General features: G+C 33.2%; 1 protein-coding gene across 6 annotated transcripts in view; it reads left to right on the top strand.

The window, feature by feature from the left end:
* KTN1 (kinectin 1) overlaps positions 1-12,016 on the top strand; it is a 98,568-nt gene extending 86,552 nt beyond the window's left edge. For 4 of the 6 annotated variants that reach the window (XM_045566624.1, XM_045566647.1, XM_045566665.1 and 1 more), the window contains 7 exons: positions 1,074-1,145; positions 1,374-1,457; positions 1,618-1,701; positions 4,309-4,392; positions 6,186-6,278; positions 7,111-7,231; positions 11,530-12,016. In XM_045566624.1, coding sequence (XP_045422580.1) covers positions 1,074-1,145; positions 1,374-1,457; positions 1,618-1,701; positions 4,309-4,392; positions 6,186-6,278; positions 7,111-7,231; positions 11,530-11,534 — 543 coding nt within the window. In that variant the 3' untranslated portion in view covers positions 11,535-12,016. The remainder of the gene's footprint in view (positions 1-1,073; positions 1,146-1,373; positions 1,458-1,617; positions 1,702-4,308; positions 4,393-6,185; positions 6,279-7,110; positions 7,232-11,529) is intronic. The other 2 variants (XM_045566657.1, XM_045566639.1) reach the window with 1 other exon arrangement.
* Positions 12,017-12,246: the final 230 nt, after the last annotated feature.

Raw genomic sequence — 12,246 nt, 5'->3', positions numbered from 1 at the left:
ATTAGTTATATGCCTATCAATTTATGTGTGGATTAATAGAATGTGGTATATCTATACCATGGAGTACTACTCAGCCATAAAAAAGACGAATTAATACCTTTTGCAACAATCTGGATGGAACTGGAGACCATTCCTCCTAAGTGAAATATCTAAAGAATGGAAAAACAAACACCACATGTACTCACTATTAAATTGGAACTAACCATTGAGCAAACATGTGCACAGAGGGAAGTAAAACTCAGTGGAAAACAACCAGGGGGGAGGGAGGGAGAAGGGAAGGGCAAAAACCTACCTGATGGGTATAATGAACACTATTTGGGTGATGGGCGCACCTATAGCTGGGACTCAAGCATTACAAAAGCAATCCATGTAACCTAAAACATTTGTACCCCCTTAATATTTTGAAGTTAAAATAATTAGTTATAAAACATTGGTATTTAACCCATGCTATAGAATTTAAGAAAAAGTTATTAAGTCATTCTTCTATTCATGGGACATGAGTGTTACTGTGCAACCTTAATTTTTCTCCCATTTCTTGAGTGTATTAAAGAGTGCCATCTGTTACTTATTTTCTTGGACCAACATTGCAGAAATTAGAGTTGCTGATGGTACTCTGTTAATGCATTTGGGTATTAAATACAGCCGATTGTCAGTTAATTGCTAATAAAAAATTAAGCATTTTCAGATGAGATGAATAGGTTTTGACCACAATTTAAATCAAGTTAAATGTGACTCATTTTTAGGGTTTTTAAAAATTCAGTGTGACTTTAAGTGAGATGCATTTCAAAACTTCTGAAATGTTTTTTAATTGATTCAAAATTCTATAAGGTAAAGACGTCTTATATCCTTGGTGATTTACTTAGTCATGTAATTGTTCACGTTTCAGATGCAGTCATCATTTACGTCAAGTTAAATGTGATTCATTTTTAGGGTTTTTAAAAATTCAGTGTGACTTTAAGTGAGATGCATTTCAAAACTTCTGAAATGTTTTTTAATTGATTCAAAATTCTATAAGGTAGAGACCTCTTATATCCTTGGTGATTTACTTAGTCATGTAATTGTTCACGTTTCAGATGCAGTCATCATTTACATCTTCAGAACAAGAGCTAGAGCGATTAAGAAGAGAAAATAAGGATATTGAAAATGTATGTTAATTGATCATTTGATTTGCAACCTGTGGACTCATTTTTAGCTTTAAGAATTGTCTGAAGATCTTTAAGATTACTTTATCTAATGATAACAGTTATGCTGTTAATTCTTGGGTGGTGCTTGAATTGATACAGTTTTACGTTCATAAATGTCAAAACTTTTCATTGTGGGGAAACATAAAAGGAAGTCTTCAGTGTGTTAACTTTTCCTTCTTGCATTGCTAGCTAAGAAGAGAACGAGAACATTTGGAAATGGAACTAGAGAAGGCAGAAATTGAACGATCTACATATGTTACAGAAGTCAGAGAGGTACTTACAACAGAATTTTTTTAAACTTGCGTCTCAATTCAATTAAGATTATTACAGAGTGATATTTCAGTATAAGTTGTTTGTGGCAGAGCTTCCGAGTAGTATACAAAACATGGGATGTCATAAGGAGATCAATCTTAAACTCTAAACTTCATTGCAGCTGAAAGATCTGTTGACTGAATTGCAGAAAAAACTTGATGATTCATATTCTGAAGCAGTAAGACAGAATGAAGAGCTAAATTTGGTAAGAAGCTTGTCCTCCACTGGGTATCAAGTAGGCTCTGAAAACACTTGTGTTGACATGTGGAGAAACCATCCAAACTTTTTTTTCCTTGCTAACATCTTTAGCTTGGCATTTTTGTAAGTTAAAGATAATCTTCATATATATTCTGATGACTCCTCTAAGATGATCTTTCTTTTCTTGACTCCTAGGGCGATCCTTCTTTTCTTAGCTTCTAACAATGGCATGTTTGGCTTCCAAATCTGTTTCAAAAATTTCCATGTTTTATAAAACCTAATTTCTCAAGCAGCACTGTTTTCAGTGAATAAAGAAATGACACAAACGTTGGCTGAGTTATGAAGATTCTCTTCTCAGACTATGAGGGTTAACTGGGCCTATTATTATCCTACTTGGGAGATTATTGAAGGTTAAAGATACATACTCTTCATTCAAGGACAGTAATCAAGTTTCCAGTTTAGCTAGTCTTTCTATAAATTTTAAAAAATATCAAAGCTTATAAAATTCTTTGTCATCAGTATATTACTAAGAGCATAGATTTTGAGATAACTAAAATTAGCTAAATGTCTTAAGACATAGTACCCTGTGTTCCAATTTTTAAAATTTCTAGAAATTTACACTGTGACAAGCTTAGCTATTGGACAAATATGGCCATCTTGTTCTCTGTTTCAATCGTTATATCTTACTGTGAATTAAAAATTGTTACAGCACAGGATTAGATTTAAAAAAAAAAAAAATCTGAATAAGCTCTCAGAAGATTACAGTAAGTTTTCTCCTAACCCAAAGTTAACCCTGCTTAGCTTGGAATTTTCTCTTTAGCACTACTGTATGTACCGAAGAAAACTTCTTAACTCATTCGTTTGTGGTTGGTCTTCTATGTTAAGGCAGTGCTTTATGGGGAATCCATTTTCAGAGTAAGACTGTACGAAATAGAGGTTGAGTGTTCCTTATCCAAAATGCTTGCAACCAGAAATGTTTCAGATTTTTTTGGATTTTGGAATATTTGCATTATATATTTACTGGTTCAGAATTCCTAATCTGAAAATCCAAAATCAGAAATGCTCCAGTGAACATTTTGCTTGAGTGTCATTCGGCACTCAAACTCAAAGTTTCAGATTTTTGGATTTCAGATTTTCACATTAGGCATGCTTAACCTGTATACACATAGAACCCTACACACATTCATACACACACTCCCCTACACCTCTTTATTTTTTATAAAATATTTATTTTATTTACCAATGTTTTACTTTAATTGAATGCATTCCCACTGCAATGTAAGACTAGTTTTATACATATGGTTGCTCAACATTACACAGATCAGGATTGTGGTATGACACAGCTGTAGGCCCTTACCCTATAATATGTTTTTAAAAAGTTATTTCTAACTAGTTGTTGGAGATTTTACTTTTTAACTTTAGTGCTCAGTGGTGGCTGACTTAACAGTAACATCAAACACAAAGGATTATGATGGCATCTCCATTCAGCCTGATGCTCTCTTTGTATTTCTTGCCCTTCTACTTCTGTCAAGAGACCATTTTGAGTGGCATTTGCTTTTCTTTTTTTTATCTTGAATTTGGAATCTTTATTTTAGTCTTTGCTCAGGGAGGATAACTGTCGCCACATTTTAAGATAAAATAATTTTGTTTGCCTGTCTGTACTTTGTGTGTTCTTGAGCCAAAAGTTTAATTTCTCTGACGTAGAGTATTAAAACTCAGAGTTAAGTAAAGGGACAAAAATGATTTGGGCATTTAAATGGAGTTCCCCAGATAAAATTTCCAAGTGGAACGTGCCCCATTAATTCTCTCTCCAGTTTTAAATGTCACTGTCTTATATTTCCCCGTCTTGGGTCTCCAGAACTGTTTGGAAAGTTATGCCTGTTAGTGGGAAGCAGAAACAACTAACTTGATGAATGTAATAAGAAAGTTATATTTTTGGCAATGTAGTCCATTTCTCTTGTTCATATTTAATCAGAAGAGTTGTCAGAGAAGAGACATATTATATATTGGCACTAGAGTTCTATAGAACTTTTTTGACAAGTTGATTATTGAGAAGCATATCTTAAGACATTTTTTGTTGGTGTAATTTAGGCCAGTGTAGTCTTGCACTGCTCTCTTTAGTGAAATCTTAAAAGGTGGTGAACATTTAAAATGTTTGGAGTTTTTATTTTATTGGATTTGCAATCTTCTGTTTAATGTCTTAAAATATTACACAATTGACTCTTTTAAATTGAATTATATAGATTAAGAAAGCCTTTAAAAATGAATGGGTAAAGTATTATTTGCCTTTTAATTAAAAATAATTTCAATAACTACTGTATATGAATAGTGATACTTTTTAAAGGCACTTTACTGGAATTTGATGGTTTTGTTTTTGCATTTGCAATTTTCTACTCTGAACTCTAGTTCATTTCTATAGCTTTTCTTATATTTAGCTTTACAAATGGGAACCTGCACTGCTAAGCTTTTCTTATATATCTGGTGCAGCATATTGGCTAGTTCACTGTGCACAGTAACTGTTAGCAATACCATTCATTTTTTAGTCCTAGAGGTATCAGCATAATCAAAGAAGGATGCAAATTAAGCTAGTAGCGGTGTTCCTTTATTTTTACAGTTGAAGACACAGTTAAATGAAACACTCACAAAACTTAGAACTGAACAAAATGAAAGACAGAAGGTAGCTGGTGATTTGCATAAGGTAAGACACTACTTGCCCTAGAGATGGAATATCATGAGCTTATGTTGTGCCTTGATTCTTAAGCAAACACACTGCTAATTCTGGATTTATTCTTTTGCATCATTATATTAACTTGTTTCTAAATTTAAGCTGTTTGTTTTACAGTTACTTTTTGGAACTAAATTTTTTGGTTTTTCCGTGATTCTTAATTTATTTCATTATTTCATCGCATTTATATTATTAATTGTTTTATAACTTATAGAGTAGGATTTTAAATTTAATTGGAGTTATTCATTAAAATTTGGTTACATCCATATTTTCTTTTAAATTGGGATTTGACCATGTAGTCATTTACAAACTACATGTTTTTTTGGTCTTTTGTATAAAACTAGAAGGTGTATAAATTTCTCGTTTTTCAGAAATTTCTCTTCACTTATTTCTTTGTACATTTTTCTTAATCTCACATGCAAATGGATAATTTTTAGTATTGCATTTCTTATTCTTTGTATTAGATTGACAGATTATAATTCTCTTGAGATTTTTAGTAAAAATCACATATGCGTATCTCAAAGCTGCTTTAAGAGCTATGGTAGTATTTATGGGAGTTATAGTCATTAATAAAATAACTAACTTTTTTGGAATTGCAGGAGTAAGGGGTATGCACATCTTACATTTAGATAGTTATTGTAAACTGAATCCCAAAAATTCAATAGTAATTTATGTTCCTCCCAACCTGGTATAAGAATACCTGTTTTCCTGTACCCTCACCAATATTGGACACTGTCAAACATTTAAATGTTTGATAGTCTAATAGGTTTTTAAAAGTATCTCATTTTAAAAACACGACTCCTTTTAAAAAGTTGAAAGAATTGTTTTTGTTGAGTCTGTATGTTTATGGGCTTATAATTGTTGTTATATGAAAGTCTAGGAATCCAGAAATGCTTCATATTATCTTTGTGTAGATAAAATGTGAACTTAGGAAGTTTGTTGTAGAACAGACTTTGATAGATAATACACTGTCAAGGTTGAGCAGTCAGTTTACTTTGGTACGTGATTTTAATTTTTGACCTCTAGATCATAATATAAAACACGGTTTTAGCCTAGCAATGTAGTTTCTCAGAAAGTACTTTAAAGATGTTAAATAGGTGCTCAAAGATATGCCATGTTATTTATGATATCTGAAATAGCAGTGATAGGTGACAGTTAAGTGCCCCATATCTGTACAATAGAAGTACTGTGCAACACTCAGTTGGAAATGCATATGCATATTCATTGGCTAAAAAAAGTTAACAAAACAATTTGTAAAACAGGCAAGTATAAAACAGCATGTACATTAAAACCTACTTACATGAAATTTTCTGCAAGTGCATAGTATGTACAGAGAAGAAACAAGACTAGGGGTCAAAAATGGGTTTGTGGGCCACATATGGTCTCTCTCAAATATTCTTTGTTTCTTTAACGTAACCCTTTTATTTAAAAAGTAAAAACCATTCTTATCTGTGAACTGTACAGAAACAGGCTGTGGGCCAGATTTGGCTAACCCCTAATCTAGACTAATAGTAACCTAAATATCAACTGTGGTTATCTCTGTTTTTAATTTCTTTATACAGCTTTTGTATGGCTTGAATTTTTTAAAACAGCAAGTGTTCTTACAATCTAGTGATGGTTAAAGCTATTTTCATTTGGGGGGAAAAACTTCATTGTATTTTGAGAGGAGCTAATCTTCTACAAAGCATGTAACAAAATCACTCATTTTGTATGTATTTATTTCTTAGTTGTGTTATTTAGTAGCTATCATATTGCTTTCCTTACAGGCCCAACAGTCACTGGAGCTTATCCAGTCAAAAATAGTAAAAGCTGCTGGAGACACTACTGTTATTGAGAATAGTGATGTTTCCTCAGAAATGGTATGTATTTTCTTTAACCCCAAACTCTGGGCTAATTACCTTGTAAACTGTGTGAAGAAGAAAAATGTGTAAGATCCATCTCTTACTAGAAAAATGTGCTTCCATTCAGTTACGTTGCACTCTTCACTGGAGATCATCTTTCCTTCAAAATGTCCTATCTCTAAAAGGCAGTGTTTCATTGATGTTTGTTTTCACTTCAGCTTAGTGAGATATTATGTTAATTTTAAGGTTTGTGTTGAGAGTATTATGGTGTACTGCTAAAGCATGTGGATTCTGCAGCTAGACTGCCTGCATTTGAATTCTGGCCCCACCACTTAGTAGCCATGCGACTGGGCAAATTCCTTAGCCACTCTGTGCTTCAGTTACCCTATCTGTAAAAGGCAACGATAATGGTACCTATCTTGTAGGGCTGTTGAAAGGAATAAATAAAACATTTAAAGTAGTGTGTAGCAGAGCAGTGCCTGACACTTAGTAAGAGCTCAATATATGTTTACTATTTTTACTATTTTGAATGTGCTCTTATTTGCTGGGCAAGTTTTTTTTTCTGAAAGAAAAAATGGATTAATTTCTGATATTCATAGATTCTGTAAAGTTTTCTTTGCTCTATGGCCAGGTGACAACATTTATAACAGTTTTCTTTGGTGCCAACTAGTTTGTACTGCTAGTTAGCAAACAGTATTTCTGTGTGGTTTTTGCTATTGTTGATTTTCATGTAATTCATCATATTTTTTTTTGTTTGTATTTAAAACAGCAATAAAATATTTTCTGGTTTTGGTTGCTAATTCCTTTTCCTCATGCATGCAGTTTTTTGTCACTTCCATTTTCTTTTCAGGAGTCTTCTGAGAAGGAGACAATATCTGTAAGTCTAAACCAGACTGTAACACAGCTACAGCAGTTGCTTCAGGCAGTAAACCAACAGCTAACAAAGGAGAAAGAACACTACCAGGGCTTAGGTAAGGATAACTGAAGTATCACTGTCTATTCATGGGTAATTGACATACTGTGTGTCTATGTAATAAATAAAAGATACTTTGATTGATTTCACTAGAGGAAATATTCCCTGTTTATCTCTCTCAGAACTTCCAGATGACAAACTTTAGCTTCTTGGATCTTTATTTCCGTCTTGTGTATATTTTGAAGGTCTTGTAGCTTGGAAGGGGGAAAAATCCTTTACCTTTGCCTCATTTGACCTTAATCAAACAGACTCTCTTGTAACTGGGCTACCTGGGTTTTGTTCATTGCCATAATGTCTGGAACTGCTCTGTTAATTTTGATCTTAATTCAGGGAAAGTGTCTGTGTTGTTTTTTCCTTCCTCCCTTTCTCCCAAAATAAAGTGACCATAACATTTTTACAAGGTAAGATTGCAGTACTGAACATGAAGTCATCACAATTTCTTTAAATTGGAACCTGGGTTTTATTTGAGTTTGTTTTTTTGGTAGGTAATCTAAGAAATTCATTCTTTAACTCTTAATGTTGAGAGTTTTACTTGAGGGCAAATAAACCCATCATTAACCTAATCATGTTGAGCTTTTATTGCTTATAGTACTTTGGAAAGGTGAGATTTGGTAGCATTTAAAAATGCTGTGTATTCCAGCTAGTGAATGGGTTTTTTTTTTTTTTTATTACCTGGGTTTTGCTTATCTTATAAATGACTTAAGTCACATTGCCAATGGTAATTGGAATATTCAGATATGCATGGGATACTACAGATACTCTTCTTTTGAGGCTATTTGCTCTGAAATAGTCATGGTATCCTGGGGCAACTCATCACTGAATTGTTCTTCTCAGAACCCATACAGAAGACTGTGATGGCCATACAAAGGCCTCAGGAATAGGTTAGGTATCCTAGAAGAGTTGGGATGGACTTAGATTTTGATGTTACTGGAGCATTCTGTCTCACTTTTGTAAACTTATTGTCCTTTGGCCTACCTTAGCATATGCTCTCCTTTAAAATACTAATTTAGGTCAGTTACTTCTAAAAAAGACTTTCCAGGTAATAAACCCAGCTCTTTCTTTAACATATCAGCAGAAGTAATTATACCTCTTCTCAATCTTTTATCTTTGGTATTGCTAACCTCTCCAGTTTCCTAATGTGAAACTTCTGCCACATTTTTTCCCCTTCCAAGTTAGGAAATAACCTGGCTTCCTGCTTTACAGGGAAACTCTTCCGACTCTCCTTCCCGACTTCAGCTTTCCTCCTGTCTTTATAGGCTCCTCTGTTCAGTCTTGGAAATGTGCTCAAATGTCTTATTTTAACTTTGTACTTCCTTCAGGTTACCACCCTAATTTTTTACTTTACTGTTTGAGAGTATCTGTTTCTTAACTTGCTATTAATTTCTGTATCTACTCTAGAATGGTTTCTTTCCCTGCCATCCCAACGAAATCATCTTTGCTAAAATCATTAATGATTTCCCAATTGCTAGATCTAATACATGTTCTTCATTTGCATATGAGATACTGAAAATAGTTATGAAATATGATAAATATGCCAGAGTTAGTCAGTAGACCTTTGTGTTATATGGGCATCATTTCTAGAGAGCTTAAAAAAGTATAAGATTATCTATTACCCTGTGCCTTTAGACCTTGTCATTCTCTCTCTAGCATCTCATAGATGTTCTTTAATATTTTCTTTTTCTTCCTAAACATATGATCTATTCATTTTTAAGTCTTTATGGAACCATTTTTAGCTTGCCTGTTTCCACATTTGCTTTAATCATATTACAGCTGAGACTTACGCTAATCATTGGTAAAGACACTTGAGTTTATCAGGTTTTTTTCTTCTTGATTTATCAAATTCTAGCACTTTGTTAAATATGTAACCCTGACAACGTGGTTAATTGGCAGGCAGCTCTCTTAAGTGATAGCACAACATTATTTTGTTAGCTGATGGACGTAAGTCCAAATTTGGCAAGTGAAAGGGTGGTTGACAGTAGTGTATCATGAATGATAGGATAGATTATATGAAATTAGAGGTCCACCAGGCACTTGTGAACTGTTTCCTTCCTTAGGCTCTATCTAGCATTGACATTGATAACTCTTCCTTATGTATGTATCCCTTGGTTCTGACAGCTCTTCTTTATACCCTTTAAATGTTTGTGTTACCCTCAACCTTTTAATCCTTTGCCATCATTTTTGCTGAATGTATTTTCCCTCTCATGCACTTTATTAAAACTACTACCACATGGTTAAATTGAAAATATAAATTTCTTAATCATTAGATTGTAGGTAATGGGTTAATACTAATATATCTGATATCAAGAAACTTCGTTTTTTAAAAGTATACATTACAAGTACATATGAATTGTGTAATGCTGTACATATTCAATAAGGGGAAAAGCTGTTTTTAAAAACAAAAGTGAGATGATAGGCAGTAATTTAGTTTTTCTAAATCCTGATACACAGTACTTAGCATTTCTGAGTGCTGTCAGGGTAGATGTATTTAACTTTATATCTTTAATTTGTAAAAACCTTAACCTTTCTTTTCTTTTGGAAATCTTTCCCATTTCCTATTTATCCCTCCCCCTTCAGCCAAAAAAAAAAAAAAAAAGGCAGCTGCCATCTCCCCTCTTTCTTTGGGAGATTGATTAAGATGATTGGCAATACTGGTATTTTATAGTATATTTTTTTTATTCCCAGATAACTATTTTAAATGTTTCACATTTGCTTTGTTTCTAAGTGTATTTCTGACCAAATGAGAAAACTTCATTATCCCACATTTCGTTATCTCAGAACCAGTTTGTAGAGTCCTGTGGAGGGAGGAGGATAATTTTACTGGATGGCATTTCATGAGTATGCCTGTAAGCATAAACATGCTTCTAACACGTGGTAACTCTTAATCTTTGCAATAATCCTGTGTGTTAGGGTAGATAGGTATTATTGTTGTTCCTGTTATTCCCATTTTACAGCAGACCCAAAGAGATTTTATAACTTGCCCAAGGTCACACAGCTAATAACTGGGTGAGTTGGGATTTAAATCAAGGTCATCTGAGTCCAGGGCTTGTGCTCTTAATCAGTGCCTTTCTTCTCCCAATTCAGGTACTTTGTGCCTTGATCCATTTGATCATTGCTTTCTTTTCTCCTTATTCTGTCTAATCCCTGTTGCCAGCACTTACAAGTTTCTTCAGTCAATTCTGACTTTTTCCTAAAGTTTAGTTTGTCAGTAATGAATTGGAGAGACTGACAGTATTGCCCAGATGAAGCTAGGTGTGTTAATGTTCAGATAAAAACTATCTTTTATTTCTACACCTAACACTTGGCTTTCATATGAATTGGGATTTTGTTTTCTGTAATGTGTTGAGTTTGATGTACCAGTGGGCTATCCAGACTTTCTGATCTAACATTAATCTTGTTTTAAGCAGAGAAAACCATAGCTAGTGATAACTTTGCTTTTTAACTTTCTAATTGCTGCTTTTCTTCTCAACTTTTTATGTGAAAAATTTCACACATGAAGTTAAAAGAGTAATACAACACCCGTAAACACCTGCTTCATCTCTTTCTTTATGTCTATACATATTTTGTTGATGTTAAACCATTTGACAGTAAATTTCAGTTATCATGACATTTTATCCCTAAACACTTTAACATGCCTCTCCTAAGAACAATGCATTGTCTTACCAATCCATAGTTCCATTATTATATCCAGAAAGATAAAACAATGGTTGTGTAATATCCAATATTAAACCTATTCTCAGGTTTCCCTAGTTGTACCCAAAACAGATTTTTAGGTTTAATAGCTATACCCAAATAGCTTTCTAGCTATTTTTTCCAAACCAGGACTCAAATCAAAATTTACATGTTATGTTTGATTAACTCCTTTTAGTTTCTGATGGCTTTTGAAGTATAGTTTCTTTAGTCATCTGATTTGGAAAGCTTCATATGACCTCAGAAAATCTGTATCTGATATTTATTCATGGGTGAAGAGTTATAAATTTCATTCTCTCTCTCCAGTGCTACTCACTCAGCTTTAATTCTCTTGAGTAGGACTAACAAAAATGGATACCTAATGTTGTTCTCTTAAATGGTTTCTAATTGGATTTGGCTCACATTTTAAAGTATCAACCTAAAAGCTTATTGCTTCTGAATCCTGAGATTTTTCTCTTGTTTTGATTACCATTTGTATGAATTGCTTTGAGCCTAGTGAAAACGCCATGCAAGATCAAATGGATTATGTACTTTCGGTGTTTGACAAATGTCTTCTGATTGCCTTTTGTTACTTTGTTTTGAAATGAATTTCTTTCTGATCTTTTACAGAGTGAAGTAATTGGAAAACTGTTCATCGAAGATAAAAAGGCATTGTATTATATTTTGCCAAATTAAAGCCTTATTTATGTTTTCACCCTTTCTACTTTGTCAGAAACACTGAACAGAGTTTTGTCTTTTCTAATCCTTGTTAGACTACTGATTTAAGAGAGAAAAATTAAAAAAAAAAGCCAACTCTGTAGACACCTTCAGAGTTTAGTTTTATAATAAAAACTTTGAATAATTAGACCTTTACATTCCTGAAGATAAAATAAACATGTAATCTTTTATCTTATTTTGCTCAATAAAATTGTTCAGAAGATCAAAGTGGTAAAGACAATGTAAAATTTAACATTTTAATACTAAAGTTATACACTGTTTTACTTAACATTTTGGGGAGTAACTGCCTCTGACTTCAACTTAAGAAAACACTTTTTGTTGCTAATGTAATCAGTTTTTGTAATGGCGTCAGCAAATAAAAGGATGCTTATTATTCAAACTTGTTCTGATTTTTATTGAGCTTTAACAGATTTCGTTATCACTACAGATCAACATACTTTAGAACATGGCTATTAACTGCAACCATCAAATAAGGTAGGTTGTGTTGCTTGTATAACCTTTCTAATTGGAGCTCTGGGTCTTTTCTGGTTCTGTGCAATGTAAACTGTGCCCACAAATGCTGTGAATTACATAAAGCTGTGGTCCCCACGCCACAGGCCACAAATTGGT

The sequence above is a fragment of the Lemur catta genome, chromosome 1 (assembly GCF_020740605.2).
Source record: "Lemur catta isolate mLemCat1 chromosome 1, mLemCat1.pri, whole genome shotgun sequence".
Lineage (NCBI taxonomy): Eukaryota > Metazoa > Chordata > Mammalia > Primates > Lemuridae > Lemur > Lemur catta.
This window is presented reverse-complemented; position numbering and strand designations above follow the sequence as displayed.